We start from the raw sequence: 18,063 nt of genomic DNA on the forward strand, positions 1-18,063 counted from the left end.
AATATGCGCCATATGGTGGATTATTAGCGAAGCATATTGATGCCGAATTGAAAAATGGGTCTTAAAATGTAAGAAAAGTCTTGAATCAAATGTTTATCTCGTGTGTCTTTGAGTCAACGTTAACATAATCATTAAATGTAAAGACGTGTGATCGGAGTTCTTTCTCCATTTCTTTTTTGTGCGTCTTATTTTTCCATCATGGGTCCTGTACACGCAGTTTGTACATTACTGAACTAAATATGTCACTCAGACTTGAAACGTTGTGATGGTATATCATTGTTATCAATGTTCAAATGTGCAGAAATGTTCGAAAAAGTACTCGTACACAAACTGAAGTAATTTCACAGTTATTAGATTTAAATATGTGAATTATTGATATAAATGATTTAGTACCAATGCCATATCAATGTGCAACATTAAGGCTTTAACTTGCTCAAGAAGCTTTTTGTTTTCAAATGAAAACTTCCCCTGATGCAGGTTTAAATGAAACCTTAAATAAGTAAATCAAATGTGCTTATTAAAACAACACAACCATTGTGAACAGAGAATGTGCAGGTAGGAACAATACAACCATATGTAAAAAAAACAACCCATGTCACATGTTGACAACATACAACAACAACAACAACAACAACAACACAAAACAATTGGAGTAGAGCCACAGTGGAGCATAGAATGTCGTCGACTTGTCACGTTGACCCTGAATGTCTTACAGTCAGGACAAAATATCAGTTTTGTTAAAGCACGCAATTTGGCGACAGTGAATGAGCCCTAGCAGCTCATGCGGTTATTGTACCAACTAAATCACCATGGTTACTATAGTAATTAAACACTTAAACCATCCAACTAACTGTCAGGAATTTTACCACAGTACACGGTGAAACCAGTAACTGTTTCATCCCTTATGTCAATAAAGCAACTATCAGCTTTAAAGAAAGTCAATATGGAAGGCTTAAGTTACCTGGCTGTGTTTTTTTTTTTTCCTCCTTCAGGTGAAGACCTGTGTCATCAACCATGGCGGGTGGAATTACAGAGACCGGGGAACCCTACTCTGCCTTTGTGAGTGTCCTGTGTAATCATGTTATTGATTCATGAATTCTTTCTGATCACACAAAGGTCAGGGGTCAGATACACATTGAAACAACCCTGCAAAAATAAGATAAAAGCTCAGAAAGGATGTGTTTTGTCTATAAAGTCCTTAGTAGGTTGGAGCTTTGAGGATGTATCAGACTGGATTTTATTTTCTTCAAGATTCATGACTTACTCCTTGTGAAATTCAAGTCCTCAGAAAGGAGAACGGAAGCTTAAAAGTCAACAATAAAATCCTAAGATCTCTCCTCAAATTTACCATAAACCAATGAAGAGAAGCTTAACTCAGAGTGACGGGCTCTCTGTTAGTTGTTAGTAAGTCTGGCTGCTGCGGTTTCTAATATAATCTATGCAAACTCTGTCTGGTGAAAAGACAAGAGGAAAAGAACGCATGAAGAACAATCTCGAGGTCTAATGGCTCTTTGAGCAATGAGGGTGCATATGAAAGTGCTGTGAAAAATAAAGAGGAAACTAAATTGCTTACACATCTTTTTTCTTTTTCTTTTTTTTACACAAGGCCTCTTTATGGTCTGGACTCGCTTTTGACAGCTGTCCCTGACTTTGCCCACGTCAGCTTGACTTTGCCACAAACGTTAAGTTCCGCTGGTCAAACATTTTTTGTGTCTCTCCGTTGACGACTGCCAGTGGCCCGGACCCATCGGTCAATCCATCCCATTCTTGTGAACACGATATCTCAAAACCCCCTTCAGGGAGTTTCTTCAAATTTGGAATAAACAATCATTTGGACTCAGGGGGGAACTGATTAGATTTTGGTGGTCAAAGGTCACGGTGACTATGCAAAAACGCTTTTTGCCTCGTTAACGTGTTATCCTTAGAACGCCTCGAGAGAACCATTTGTATATTTGGCACAACTGTTCACTGAGACTCACTCATACTTTTTGGATTGAATTCTGATCAAAGGTCTCACAAAACGTGTGTTTGGCCTCTTGAACATGATATCTCAAGTCTGCCTTTATGGAATTTCATCAAATTTTGACCAATTGTCACTTTGACTCTTAGATCTCAGTGATCACAGTGACCTAATATAAGTTGGAGACAATTGTATGTAGACTATGTATGTAATTCTAGTTTTCCAGAGGAAGCTTTAAATCTTTAAAGGACTCTGCTACTTGAGCAGGGTAAGAAGAGCTGCCCTCCGTCATCCTTCCCAACGACTGTCTTCATCCACAAGGATGATGAGGAACACTGGATACTTTTATTCTTGAGATTTTGGACTTTAACAAAACATCATTAGATATTTGATATTAATATTACAATATTAGATCACAGAATTTTATTCTGTTTAATCTCAGTCAGTGAGGCGTCAAAAGTGAAACATTGTCGCAGGTGGAATTTGAAATTCTAGGACACAAGATGCAGTAGAAAGTGAAATTGTGGTCTTCATGTCAGACTTGTGTGAGACTTCACCTTCCATTTCCTCCGCAGGTCGGGCTGGTGTATATGTTCAACCTGATCGTGGGCACGGGAGCTCTGACGATGCCCAAAGCCTTCGCCACAGCCGGTTGGGTGGTCAGCATAGCACTCATCTCATTTTTAGGATTCATGAGGTGAGTCCCGTTCGACCCTAAACTCAGCTTTCCACAACACAGACGACGCCCACTTCCTCAGACTAACATCTGAAATATTTCTTTGTTTATATATAGAGCAGACACTCTATATAATAATAGATGTATGCTCTGTGTTCGGAAAGTGAAAGCAATGCCTAAGTGCTTGAAACCTGTATTCTCTCGAGTCACCAGCACAGTTTTTTTCAATAGTCTATGAGAAAATGGCTCTACTTCTCACTTGCTTTATAAGATCAGTAAACATTTTCCTAAGGAGTATATGTCTCAATCTCTAGTTGCATGTCTTTTTCAATACTGCATGATTTTCATTTAGTAAATGATGTTCCCATTTCGATTTCAAGTAGACGATAAAGCCCCGTATGCATTGGGGCATTGATACCGTGTAATTGACAGCTAGTACCGTCCAATGGGTGCAGGTCGCAGGTGTAGGTGGGGGTGCAGTGTCCTAAAGATCTCAGTCAGGCTCCACCCCCGCTCGTTGGACAAAATGCCAATCTCGAGGCTTCAAACATCAGCTCACAAACCAATGGGTGACGTCAGGCTGGGATGACACTTGGTTCAGACACAGTTAGACAACAGCTGGTGAACACAGAAGCTTAAGAGCCTCATATTTCCATCAGGAGTTTGTAGTTGGTGTTTCTGTTTCCCCCCTTGGTGACCAGCAAATCTGTCTTCATTCAATAGATTTGCCTCTTTTCATATTTACACTGACTTAAGGTGGAAATAAGCATTTTACCATAAAACTTTAATTGATCATTCTGTATGAAAAAAAATAATTATCAACTAAGTTCCCAACATAAATTTGTTCTGATAATGGAACAGTTTTGATGTCTGACAACCTGCATTATCTGTATTTGACCATTAGTCCTTAAAAGCTCCTTGCTCACCTGTCGTCTCTTTTTGTCTTGTGGTGGTCCCTCTCTCCCCTCACCAGCTACATGACCACCACCTTCGTGATCGAGGCGATGGCGGCGGCCAACGCTCAGCTGCGCTGGAAAAGGAGAGAGCAGGAGGAGGTGAGATGTTAATCTATAGTGTGTGTAAAAAATATTTTTAATTGCATGGTGGTTGGATGGACAGTTCTCTCTGTCAGAATGTCTCCTCTTTCATTCCCAGTCTGATAGTCGTACCTTCAATTTCCAGAATCAGGTCCACCAAGTTCAAGAGTAATGCTGTAGATGAGTTTAAAAGGACTCAAAAGTTGTTAAAAACCAGCGTTTATCTCCAATATTCTGCAAGGAAACTTTTGATATTTGAAGAATTCTAAACAATTTGGTGTATTTGTTACAACAGCAGCTGGTCTGGTTTAGGAAGCTGGGGATCATGGGTAATATTCACCTTTCAGTTGTGTTTCAGTTCAGTGTGGGGATGGCATGAAAACCATGCCATCCCCACATGTGGCTGCAGAGGGTGCTGTTGTTCAATAAAAGTTGCAAACTGTTTACACCCTGCAGGACCTGATTAAAGCATTTATATGAGTTACTTATGTAGGTCAAAGCATGTTTAAGCAGTTGATCACAGATTCAACTTCACTTGTAGTTGTCAGTGAACTGTTGACTTAAGGTAAAGCTGTATTTATGCTTGATGCATGTGGTAGATGGCAGGTCTGCAATCGAAAAGATAAGATAAAATAATATAATTCTTTATTAGTACCACTACGGGAAAACTTTGCCTTCTTCCAGAAGTAATAGAACCTACAATGAAAGCATGAACAAATATCATTAAGTATGAATAAAAAGTACAATGTAAACAGAACATATGCAGTGTAAACAGGATTGCACATATAAGACATTAAAATGGCACAGAAAAATGATTATTACACAGTCTGTGCGCATTACGTCTCAACTAACAATAGAGGGCGGTATCGTACATGCTGAGTCTGCACTGTGAAAAAAATACATTTAAATTTTGTCCTTCTTTGTTTAATTTATCCAAAGTTGACAACATAGTCGTTGTTCTTAGAGAAATGGAATTCAAATTCAAACAACTTTCATCTTCTATGACTGAAAATCACAAAAGGAAAATTTATTTTTAATGTATAAACTATACATTTTTGAATTTTATTTAGAAGGGTGTTTTATGGCTCAGTTCTAGCCCAAGTGAAATGTGCCTCCTGCCACACGTCTACAGGACATGTATGACTCAACTCGATTACCGAGCATTCTTCAATCATTTTTACTTTGAACGAGAAAAAGACTTTGTGTCTCCCACGGTGCAGAAACCATCTTGGTTAATGCCAGTGGGTTTCCAGTTGAGGAGTTACGAGCCTGCGGACAATCGCCTGAGCCCCAAACACTCGGCCTTGATTCATGGCTCCTTGACTCCTCTCAGCATTTTCCCTCCCACGTAATGGAAAACAAGGAAAAACTGGAAATGTTTCCCGCTGAATGCTTTTTATTTCTCTCAGCTTGAGCGAAGCCTCTGAACAGAAATATTATTATTACGTCAAAAGCAGAGAACTTAAAAGAGCAGTATTAAACTCTGGTCATGTGATGGGAAAAGATCTTTACAGGAGCCCCCCGACCGTGACTGTGTTTTTAATCTACAGCTGAACGAGGTTTTTTATGTTCAGCACTGGCTGTAGACACTGTCCTCTGCTGGTGGTATGAGCAAAGTGCGACTATATACTTTCGTTAAAGCTCCAAGATGGACTGAGAAATGTTATCCCCAAAATTATAATAAGAAGAATACTTACAAAAATAATAATGTAATTGATGGCAGTGCCCTATTTTGAGGGTATTTTATCTCCTAATAAATTTCTTGGAAATATCCTGGAATTTCCTGTGTTATTTAAACAGTTTGTTGTGTTGAAGTGCCCCATTTGGTCCCATGTTAATTCACACTCAATTTATGATTTGTTTGATAATAATAATAATAATAATAATTTATTTGTATGGCACCTTTCAAAACAAAGTTACACAGTGCTTTACAAGTTTGAAACAGGATGGAAACCATTGGACCTTATAAGGTCAAGTAATATAATAGACAGAATAATAAATATAATGAAAATTATTAAAACCCCAGGAATGAAGATAAATGCTAAATAATAAAAAACAATTGCTTGCAATAGGAGTGTAAAAATTATAAAAGGCTTTCCTAAAATAAACACATTTTTATCATCTTTGGATTCTTTATTTTGGTGAATACATTTTAGTCTTGAAATTCCATATGTTGGAATTGTATATATTTTTGTATCACTGTTGCAAGGGGTTGTTAGAGAGTCTGTTGATGATCACTTGGGGTACTAAATAAATGATAAAAGAATCTAATCTACGATCTCACATGTTTCTATAATATTTCTATAAAACTATATAGGTCTAAAATTAAAGATAAAGTCACTGTTTAAACTCTCAATCACAATGGCCGATGAGTTAATTCATTTCTTTTATCCAGTTCAGGTAAAAGTGTCTCACATTATAATTCACTTTTGTAGTTAAAATTGTGATGTGAAATGTTGGCGTCCCTAAGTCTGTGGTTCATCGGAGAAAACTGCCTCCGCTTCCTCTTCTGATTCACCTGCAGCAAGTAGAAATATAACATTCATCCCAGCCACAGTGGGGAGTCCCACGTTTGCCTAACGCCTGGTGTTTGACCGGATTTCTACTTTCAGACGATTGGTCTGACTTTGTCTGTCGCTAGAAGCTCGTCTGAGTCTCAGCCGTAGCCACTCACATTAATGTGGCGGTTTGTCAAGCTGCCTCTGTTCCATTCCGCTTTGTCACAGAGCCGTTACCTCCCGCCATCGCTCATCGCGTCTCAGCCAAAGTGTCTTGTATTCACTCAGCTGATCACAACGTTCACTGACGGCTCATTGATATTATTCTGGAGAGAAATGATAAGCGATGTGTGAGCACGTGATAGCTGCGAACTGTGACGTCCTCCATTCTCCAAAGTGCTTTCCAGCTGTTGCTAGTAATTTCCAGATGTTGCCTTCCCCTGTGTCACATACATAGCAAATAAACACTGTGTTAATAGCTTGTAAACTCACTGCGGTTTATGCTGAGAAATTAGGAAAAGAGGCAGGTTAAATAGAGCTCCACAAACTTGCATCATCATCCTCATCATCATCATTCTCCCCCTCAGATCAACGACAGCGACTCCACCTCTGAGTATTCGGACGATGATGTTGTGGGTCGAGGTCGATCAGAGCCGGAGACAAAGCCCATCTTGTCTGTTCGTGAGTATCAGTGTTTACAGTCGATAAACAATCGAAATCAAAACACCATCATTTTCGGGAAAATTATTTGTGTAACTGTTTTCTGACCCATCACTGCTTAGGTTAAAGTTTGATGAAGTGATGCAGAGACAGTGAATAAATCTGCACTTTAAGTTTGTGTGTGTAAATGTATTTCATAAAAAAATGTATTTTGAAATAATCAAGATTAGAGCCCGACCAATATCAGGCCATATTCAAACCATCATGAAAAAGAAAAGGAATAATATTTTACATAAACTTCATTATAAATAACACAAATGCAAGTAAATAGAACTTGAATTAAGAAAATACAAATATTTTTATATAAAATGTAAACATAAATACATCAAATATATTCTACATGGTTTATTCTGTACAATAAAAGTTTTCATATCTTTGAACAAAATGTCTGTAAAAGACTCATAAATCGGTCAGACTCTAATCAAGATGTTTCGGTGATCATCAGAATATATGTTATTACTGTTCAAATAACACAACTAACAACTAACAAATATTTCATCCATAAGCTAATCTGTTAATTTTTTTTTTCTATTTTTATAATAAGTAAAAAATGAGAGAACCAATCTGAAATCTCCACATATTTGTCTTTGCTTGACCAAAACCCCCAACATATTTATTTTGGTATAAGTTTAAGTAGAGTAAAAGCAATTAATTCACACATTTAAGTTCTGGGAACCTCAATCAATGATTGACACGTCTGTGAATTCTATGTTTTGTCTGCTGACTAATCGATTTAAAAACATGTTCCTCTAAAATATAACTGCTGGTGCCACCAAATCTCAGTAATTTGTGAAACACTGAAACACTCTATTTATCACTCGTGTAAACATCTTCAGGATTGAGATCACATTGTTTGCTGACTAAAATAACAGCCAAGTAATAGTTATTTATTTTCAGCATTTAAAATGTCAGCAGTGCTTTATATGTTTCATATGTTTGTCCTGATATATATATATATGTATATATTTTAAATCATCAGACTGTTTCTTGACACCTAAAGTGGCTCCACTGCGACTGGTTATTTACTGCTGGATGTGTTTTCACAGAGAGGTCAGGAGGTCACGTCGATCATTTCGACATCGTGGAGCGGGTGGAGATGGGCCAAATGGCGTCCATGTACTTCAACAAAGGTAATATCCCTCTGGCCTCGAGCTGCTCCTCTCATGGCGTTATTCAATTAACTGCAGACACCGCCGTCATTAGCCATGTGTAACATTTATGGAGGAGTGGTGAAGGTTGTGTGGGATGAATCCCAAAAGATTTTTTTTTTTTCTTTTATGTCCGTTCACAGAGGAAGGCTGCTGGCTGTTTAATTGGATGTAATTCTATATGGATTAATTGCCTTTGGTTGTAATTACCTGTTTCAGACCCCATCAAGGCTGTTAATCTCCCCTGTGTGTGTGTGTGTGTGTGTGTGTGTGTGTGTGTGTGTGTGTGTGTGTGTGTGTGTGTGTGTGTGTGTGTGTGTGTGTGTGTGTGTGTGTGTGTGTGTGTGTGTGTGTGTGTGTGTGTGAGTAACTGCCTGTGCTTGTGGCAAATGATAGTGAAGCTTCCACTAGAATGACTTGGGATCTAATGAACCGTCTTCTAACATGGGATGACATATTGAAAGTAGATTCACCTTGAACCAGAGACGGAGAAACATTGTGGCGTCACGTTTCTCTTTTTTATCAGAACATTGTTCTGGCTTTGTCTGCTTGCATTACGCCGACCAGCTCTTCCTAACCACATACAGGCGACTCAACAGTTTGAAGGAATGAAGGAACAGTGAAAGGTCAAAGCTGTGACAACGTCGTGTGAGCAGATTCTTTCTGTCGTTCAGCATGGCGACACTAGGTGGAGCACTCGGCGCGCACACGCACAGAGCAGACCCACAGGTCCGCTCAGCTTGTGTTCACACCCACACGTGTGAACGCACTCGTGCATGTTGACATGCAGTTCAGGCTGTCAAAGCTGCAGTGTGCTCCCTCCGATTCACCCTCTTGTCACTCATTCACTCGACTCTCCTGCCTGTTAAAGAAAAAAAAACCTTGCTGATGACCTTTCCCAGCATGAAACGGACAGTGTGCAGGTGAGGCACGTGGAGGTATCGATTGTTAATAAGGAAATGAGTTTTCTCTCCTCTTCTCACTCTCCCCACGCTAAGGGAAAGTGGCGCGGTGAATCATAGATGAATGCGATAGGCTCAGGTCCCGGCACACGCTGAACGGGGAAAGGGGAGAGGACAAACACAGACCTGCTCAGCTCCGACCTGCTGGCCACAATTTGTTTGCACAACTGAAATGTGATTCTAGTAATGATATGATACCTCAGCTTCATCCTAGTGACAACATGATAAAGGTTTTCAATCCCTCACAGAAAATATAAACAGTTAAAAAAACATTGAGATATTTCAAATTTGAAGTGGTGCCTGAATCAAACAGTTGTGCAAGCACTGAATAAAACATTTTTAAATTGGCAAATTGCAAAATGTTACATCTCGAACCAGACCATTGAACCTTTTTATCACTCCTGGCAAGTAATGGGGGCGCTATCGGGATCGCCATGCCCGCCTGTTTGTCTGTCCGTTTGTCATCATTTAGAGCACTTTCACACCTACCTAGTTTTAGTCCAAACCAAAGTTAGGGGTTCATGGTCTGGACAAATGGACCAAAATTGAGTCAGACCAAAAGTGGTGATCTTTGTCCAGATCAAACTGAACTATGGTTTGGTTTGTTGGTGGCGTGATAACACTTTTTTGGATAGTTTATCTGAATGGAAATCTGTCCTCTTTTTAAGTGAATGGCTGTGCAGTTTGTTAGAAGTGACATTTTAATCCAAACCATCTCCAGGAAACTGCCCTGAATGACAAGGGGTTTTGCTTGTGAGGAGACAGATGTGAACATTTGATAGCCACAAAATGAGTGGGGGGGGGCAAACTACAGCTAGTTCTTCATGCATTTTAGGAGCTAAAAGACAGGAAAGAGTCAAACAAGTCTATTTTACTCTGCTGGATTTACAGGTTACATTAAAACAGTTTAAACACCACCTCCCAACTCTTCACAGGTAATAAACTGGGGGCGTGATTGCACACTGTCTTTCTGTCCTGCACCTTCGCAGGCAATTAAAAGCATCTCTCCTGCTTAGAGGGCGTTTGACTTCCTCCTGGGCTGAAATTGATGTGGCAGCGGTGCAGCAGACTTGGAATAAGGCCACGGCTGTTGTATGAGCCTGACCTGCAGCCACTGACAGGAATGTTGATGGGGGGGGGGGGTATTTGCACCACTGTGTAAAGGTGTTACTGTAACCTTCACATTCATGATTTGTAAGTTGATTAGAAGACGTCTTTGGCTAAAGTCAGAAAGAGAGCGAACGATTGAACACCGTCCTTGCATCAGCATTTCGTCTCAGCTGTTCTTACCTCTTGTGACGTGATGTGGCGGTTCAAACAGCGGCTGTGCAAACAACTGGCTCGCTTCTTCAACATGAGCGCTCCTTCCCCTGACATACGGAGGACCACGGCAGCGAATACTAATTCACTCCGCTTTAACCCAGGCTTGCGTCTCCTAATTAGAACCAAACATGGGCACATCCATTTTTAATACTTCAGTGACTTTTACTTAAATGTCATACTTGTGCATTGAGAGCACTGGCAAAATGGATCCAGGGGTGCAAGAGCCTCCGGGAAGATAAATGGACATGTTTGCTTCAGCTTGCAGCCCAATCATTTTCCATAAGCCACTGCTATAATGGTTTTCAGTGTCAGCTTCATAAAAGATGTACTTTAATTTTCAGGGAGTATATGTTATAACGGCTACAGCTATGATCAAGCCAACAAATGGATTTCACAAGTTTAGTCTCAGGAAGGAAGTATGCTCCATGAAAACTAAATTTTTTCTGAAAATGGAACTGAGTGAAGCCTATGTTGTAGCACTATTCAGAACTTTCAGACCTCAACTCTGCTTCCTGATGGATCGAAGATTACGACTCACCTAGCGGTAGTATAGAAAGTACGCATGTATCAGAGGGAAGCTAATTTCTCCTCTTGCTCAAGATCTAAGAATTGGTATTGCCAATATAGACAAAACAACAAAATTGCAATGCTTTTAAGTGTTAACCCACCGTGACGTCTACCACTGGTGTTTGAGTTGCTGTTTTGTAGCCTCGAGTTTGGCATTTTGTCCAGCGCCATCAACCAGGAGTAACCATATTTGGAGGAGTGGGGGGTGGAGTCTGACAGCGAGTCTACTCTCTAGTTTCTACTGTTGGAAACACAATCAAACCAATCAAAGGTTTGGAGGCAAACCTAAGAACTTGGACATTGTATTTCTGTGTCACAATCAGAGAATTGAAAAATGGCAACTAACATGAATGTGATTTACGCCACAATGCAGTATGTCACTTGAAATACCATATTATTATTACCACTTATGTGAAAAAATTAACCTTGGAGCTGCTTACTGCAACTGAAGATTAGGACGTGGATGAAGACATAACAAAATGTTTGTTAAAAATGAACAGTGTCGAATTTATCAGGTGCCAAATCTCTCAAAAATCTGTTTACCTTGAAGAAAACGAAACCAGTGGTGGTCCGGCTCTGACTAAGTTCTGAAGTTTTATTCTCCTTCCCAGTAATCCTTAGATGCACAAAAGTGAATTCCCAGTCGAACAGATTCACTCTAATGATTCCTCTGTCACACAGACTTGCTTTGTTGTCAAGGTAGACCTAAATTATCCATTTCTAATTCCGCACTGTCCTATTTACTTGTTTTTGGAGACCAGTTGTTAATGAGTTTGCCGCCTCTGGGACAGGCTCAATTTAGATTTTATTTTTTAATCTCAGTTCATCAGATTTACACTCTGACGTTCCCACAAGAGGCGGAATTTTAATTTAAGAAGATGGATGTAAATGAGGTGAAATTCTTTTAGTTCCTAAGTTCAGAGGCTTCAAATGTGAGAATGGTTCTAATAAGAAATTTGTCACCAAACAAGACTCGCTTTACATCACAGTTACATAAATATTGTCTTATTCCTATGATGTAATATACAATCGTGGCAGTAAATCAATGGCGTTGAGTCTTTACACGATAATAAAACTGCCTTTCCCTGTTGTGCACTTAACTAAATAGTAGCTTTTTCCTGCTGCTCCTCACAGCCAGGTTGTCACGTCCGCTGTCAGTCAGTGTTGATGGATAGTTCTGCATTTTCACAGCCATACCAAACACCAGGGTTCTACGTGAAGACCCAATTCGCAACATTTTGTCCTTGTAGCTTCGGTTAAACGAGAAATATTAGTTACAGCGTTGTGGAGGCCTGCATCCCTGTGGTCACGCTGCGCTCTCGCCTTGCCAGCAGAGTACAGTACGTCCCGTCTCTGCTATCTGCCACTGAGACACTAATGTGCCTCGTCCATGTTGTGCCACACGGGACTGGGAGGCAGCGAAGGGAGGGATTTGTGTATTCTCATTGTCTCAAGCTTAAAAGATGCAGCAACTTGTCTGGAACATGAACCATACAACCACCAATAACTATAAAAACACAGATTTATTTAACCTAAAATCACAACTGTAATTTTGTTATTATGGATTAATTTAATGAAGCACAAAATTAAAGAATTTTAAAAATATTTTTTAGATGCTTATTCAGGGTTAAATGAAAAGTGTTTTGTTTTTTCCCCGATAGAAGATTGACAAAGTCATTTAGTTTTGTGTCAGTCGGTTTGTGTTTAATTGTTTCAGTTTGGGTGGACAACTGTCTGGTGGCCCTCCAAATAACTGGGTGACATACATTGAGTTCAGATATTTGAATTTGGCAAAAACATGAAATAAAGATGAGCTACGCATTTTACATTTACTCTACTTTCTCCTTCCAATCAGCCGTTTTTTTACAACATCAAATAATAAAATTTAAATCAAACTTATTAGAAACATGAACCCAAGTCTGTATCGTGCTGCGCGAGTTTAACCAATGTTCCATGAATCGCTTCTCCACCGAATACTTTATACTTTGTGCCCAAATAAATGTCTGCGTTGCAGCTTTTTGTCGCTGAACATCTACCATACTTAGAATATGGAGGAAGGTTATCAATGAACTACTCAAGAATCTTTCTGAAACGCATCTAGTCTTCTTTTAATCGTCCTGATTACCCGCGTGCTGACCATAAATCCAGTCTCGTTCTCCAGATTGGCTGATTTTAAAACTAATCATTAGTTTTACCTCAAGTTAAAGCACCAGCTAATTTTCTGGCCTCCAGTCTCTAATGGTGGATTTTTTTGTTGTGAATCTATTAACAGCTTTTTTTTTTAACAACTAAATGAATGGTTGTTTATGAGGCTGCCAGTTCCGTATGTTTTCTACTGTTTGATAGGCACCCCCCAGCCCTTTATTCATAAAGGAACCAGTGCAGCCTGAAAAGCTGTAAATCTGTCACTTTTTATGTCTTTTTAATGGACTTCATGCTCTAATTTCCTTGGCAGTAATGAATTAGCTGAGAGGTCCGGTTGGACGGTTGAAACCCTCCCCCCCCTCTTCTGAGAATTCAAGAGCCTGATGGATGTGTGGCGTCCTGTGATGATGTCTGCTTGTGAGAGCTTTCCATCTTGGCTTGGCAAAGGCAGTTGTGCCGGGCCTGCCAGTCGAGTGTGTGGATGAGGGGGTGCAGATGGTTAAGAGCTTGTCACTGTGAAGAGCAATGGCTAACGAGTAAAATGTTCCTTCATGTAGTGGTTGCTTTAAAAAAATTCATGTTAATAATACTTATCATTGGACCAATACGATGTCCCAGAAAAGCGATGGAGGGATTCATGGTCCACCAGCCACATTTCATGACCAAGCCTTTAGACAAGAAGGGTTTCAAGAGACTTTGGGGGCCCCAGGCAATAGGGGTAGAAGGCAGAGGCCTTGACTTTCCGCTACAAAAGTTGTGTTCAAACTGTTATGGTTTTTATTTAAGATCAATTCTAATAGGATCATGTAAACAACAATCTTCTGAGAGTTGGGGGCTGTCCACTGGTCTATTTTCAGAGGGGGGCTCAAGGGGGTTCTCACAAAATTGTCATTGCCATGGACTAATGTAGTCTGCTGTTCTCTGAAGGGCCCCCTCTCAGCTCGGGGAGCCAGTCAATATTCTGCTTTGCCTACGCTGTTGCAAAGGCCCTGGTTTGGACGGCTGACAAAGATGAAAAACGTCTTTGTAACCTTGTAAACGTCAAGCTGTTTCATGAACCTTGATTTAAGTTGAAGTTGGCACACATCCCTCATTCAGTCATAATAACTTTATATAGATATAGATATCATATATCATGTCTTTATCTTTTTCATTCTTGTCTTTCAGTCGGTGTCAACATGTTCTACATCTGCATCATAGTCTATCTATACGGGGACCTGGCCATCTACGCAGCAGCTGTGCCTATATCACTAATGGAAGTGGCCTGGTAAGACTAATTTACTCACTTTATCTCATCTGTTCTCTGTTTTATTGTGAAATAAAATTATATATTTTATATATACATATGGATGGATGGATTTTATAGATGTTCTCCTTCAAGAACATTTGGAACATTTGCTAATCTCCATTTTGGCACAGCCTTCTTCGTCTTGTTGGCTCCTGTGCCCTACTTTCACCTTCTGAACTCCAGATTGAGACAATAAAGCTTTGCTGACAGAGGCCTTTAGGCCTGCTGACCTCATACTGGTGCTCCCGACGTCTGAGTCATGTTGACTTGCTTCCAGAAACGTTTTTATTGCAAGTCTGTTGGCCAGACGGAGTGAGAATAAAGTATTTCATATAGTTACAGACTCTACCCTTCAGAGCCTGGACCACAGAAATAGCCGTTCCCCCTTTAGTTTTTAGGGAGATGATTTTTTTTTATTATAGTGTGTGATGGTTAAACCTTCTGACAGGGATATTTTTTTATAGTTTCAGACAGTTTCAGAACTCTCAGCTTTTACACACAGTATTATACTTTATATATATATCTTTGATGAAACTAATAAACTTGTTCTCTACAATAATTGAATTGGAGAAGTTTGGAAATTCAGCTGGCCCTGTTTTGGCGTGATAACTTCGAGTCTGCTTCTTAGTCTGGACGAACAGAAACAAAGACGCAGACCCCCAGGTTCTCTCCTTGACTGGATGTTATCAGTCATGACCTGACTACCAGCGGTGAATGCAAAGCATTGCTTACACTTACTGGCAGTAACCGTGCCACCTCCCCATTGCTCCAAGAAAACTACTCACCATTGCTGTTCCTTGTTCGTAGCAATTTTTGTAACTCAGTAACCACCTGCACAGTGAACAATCTGCTTGTTGTTTCTCAACATGACCACTGTATGTGAATGGTCATGCGACATGTGGTACAGGTGTGTTTGTCTTTTCTGATATGGAGCTAAAATGCTTGTCTGGACTGAAGTTGTTTTTGTTTTTGTAATTAAATCGTATCAGTGCTGTGAAATATTCTGCTGCTGGTTTCTCCTGCTCTCTCTCATCGTCTCTTCTGTGTTTTGATGCAGCTGAACTTATGATTTACTGATCTCATTAACATCTGAAAGAGCATTAAAATACTGATATAATTGCAGGTTATTAACATTCATTGTTAATTCCTGCTCTTGAAACACAGAGCTAATCAAAGTATTATTATGAGATTTCCTAACCACATATAAATATAATTAAAAACAGCAGCTTCGCTAAACTGGAACTAAACATCACATGCTTTCATTACAGAAAAAGATTTATTTCCAAATTTAGTCCGTAGACTTTAAATAACGATGGATGACATGACAGCTTCCAAAAGTGAAGCCAAAGCATCTTGATCGCCTCTTGGTGGCTGGCTGGAGTATAGATCACAAACCCCACCTCTTCTGTGTTAATGGATGGGACATGGACCAGTCTAAAAAAATTCAAGTGTTTTTTATTTATGTCACGAGACAGTCGAGGATGTTTTTGTCCACCCAACCTGAACCTGCATCACAATTAAACACAAACAGATTCACAAAAAACTAAATCTCTTTGTATATCGTACGTCTTCTAGTGAAAACAGACTCGTATCATTTGACCCTGCGCAAGTATTAAAGCAAGTTTCTTTCATTTCCTGCTTTACTGTATTAATTCATAATAAAAAAAAAATGACAGGGTGATTTTTAGTTAGAAAAGTCACTCTGCCCTCTTTTTACAATTGTTGTTGTAACAAAGCTGTTGTACCTCATCCGGCCCTCTGGCAAAGCACACTGATGCTGTCTTATCGTATTAAATTCTCCACCACCGTGGTCAAACCCCCGCTCATCTTCCAGCAACAATAAATGTGAGACGTAACTGAGACTTCAGAAGGAGTTTTGTTCGCCTGAAGGCACAAACTGCAGACTTATTTGTAGCATGGGCAGCACCACCCCACTTGTCACGCAGCAACGATTGGGTTCGGGATTGCTTTTGAATCATACCCTCTAAGTTTTCCCAACCTGCGCCACCTGCAGCAGCATTTCCTTCAGCGGATCTGTCTCCTGTTTGTGATAATACTCAGAAATTTGACATGACAAGCTGTAATAAGAGTTCAGATAAAAGGCTTAAAATGAGCAATAGGGACAATCTGGTGTGTGAATCAGTTTCAGAAGGTAAAAAAGTGGTGAAACATTAAGCTCTGTTTGTTTGTGCTTGTGTTCCTGTGCAGTGGAAACCACTCGTGCAGCGCTGGAAGTGTCAAGTACAACGACACAGACCCGTGCTGGGGCTCCGTCACAAGGAAAGATGCCTACAGGGTGTTCCTGGTAAGTCCTGATTCCTTGTCACAGCAGCATTCACATCCCCTTGCCTCAGTTTCTCATGCAGTGAGTCTAAAAGACACTTGACCTTTAACTCACCTCCTTCTTTCCAGTCACAGCAACTGGTCACAATGAGCTCAACTTTTAAGACAACATTAAAATGCCAGACTTCACATATTTAATTGCTAACTTGTCAGTCTTCATAGTTTATATGACAACTCTCTGCAGCAGATTTTATGAGCTGTATCTAATTTATGTTCATTCCATGAGTCAGACAATGGAAAAAATTAAACTCTTTGCAGTTTTCAGTTTTTTACACTCTCTGCAAACCACTGCCTGCACTATTTATTTTTTTATAATTCTTTTTATTATCTTTATTTATTATATTTATCAAAACTCCCTCAAAAATGTTTAGAATAGAAATGAACACTCTCTTTGTTACTTCCACTGTTGAAGTTGCTCTCATCATAATTTTTTGGTTAGTCAGTAGCATTACACAAAAACTACTCAAACAATATTTATGCAAATAATTTTGTGAAAAGGTGGGGCATCTACCACGAAAGGAGTGGATGCAGATAAATAGAAACCCATTTTTTACTTTATTTAACTTCCATGCAGTTCATTGTTTGCCTACGTTTCCTTTGTGACTTACTGCTGCGCAAACTCGGGCTCCAAATAACGTCATTGGCGTTATTCTCATCCTCCCTGCTCTCGCTGTCTCTCTCCTCCCTCCTCCCTCAAATATCCAAGATATTTTGGAGTCATTTCTGGATAGTGGGAGGAAGTGAAGACATGTTGTCCATCTTAATTCACAGTGTGTGATAAGATACAAATACTTTGTAGCTTTCCATGTACTATACAGTAGGTCCCATGTTGCTGCAGGTGAAACGTTAAAGAAGATGGGCAGCATCATGTCCTTCACTTAACTGTTTTAACATAGGTAGTAAACAATGCAAATACAGCTTGTTTTCTTAGAGGGTTTCTCCTCTCTGAAGGTTTTCTGGATGGTGTTTAGGAATACTCTTTTGACCCAAACTACGCTAAACACACTTTCCGGAAGACGGTGTAATGGGCCTCGCCTCGTCCGCATTTCTCTCAGATTCAGCTCTGACGATATTTTCTGTCCTCTAAGTGACAACCCACCTCCGCAGCCCCGCAGGAAGCGTTTGTGTCCTTGAAGTCCGACTCGAGTCAAACTCTGTGATTTCCACTGGAGCTGTAACTTTGCACAGCGACAGTGATAGATGTGCTGATCCCCTCCCATATAATTTCTCATCCTCCCTGCCCTCGCTGTCTCTCTCCTCCCTCATCCCTTTTAACGGAATGAGCCAAAATATGAACTTTTCCCCTTCTTTACCTCCTATGGGATAAGCCTCTTGGTGTGTGTAACCAAACTGAAATAATGCTGATTTGTAAGCTGTGGTCAGTTTGTTTACACTT

At 39.9% G+C, this 18,063-nt stretch overlaps 1 protein-coding gene across 1 annotated transcript in view; it reads left to right on the forward strand.

The window, feature by feature from the left end:
• The window catches only part of tmem104 (transmembrane protein 104), a 53,172-nt gene that overhangs the window by 612 nt on the left and 34,497 nt on the right, over positions 1–18,063 (forward strand). Inside the window, exons 2-8 of the mRNA XM_034592396.1 lie at positions 993–1,059; positions 2,536–2,657; positions 3,610–3,691; positions 6,759–6,852; positions 7,938–8,021; positions 14,204–14,303; positions 16,533–16,629. Coding sequence (XP_034448287.1) covers positions 1,015–1,059; positions 2,536–2,657; positions 3,610–3,691; positions 6,759–6,852; positions 7,938–8,021; positions 14,204–14,303; positions 16,533–16,629 — 624 coding nt within the window. The 5' untranslated portion in view covers positions 993–1,014. The remainder of the gene's footprint in view (positions 1–992; positions 1,060–2,535; positions 2,658–3,609; positions 3,692–6,758; positions 6,853–7,937; positions 8,022–14,203; positions 14,304–16,532; positions 16,630–18,063) is intronic.

This window comes from Hippoglossus hippoglossus, chromosome 8, assembly GCF_009819705.1.
Source record: "Hippoglossus hippoglossus isolate fHipHip1 chromosome 8, fHipHip1.pri, whole genome shotgun sequence".
NCBI classification, from domain to species: Eukaryota; Metazoa; Chordata; class Actinopteri; order Pleuronectiformes; family Pleuronectidae; genus Hippoglossus; species Hippoglossus hippoglossus.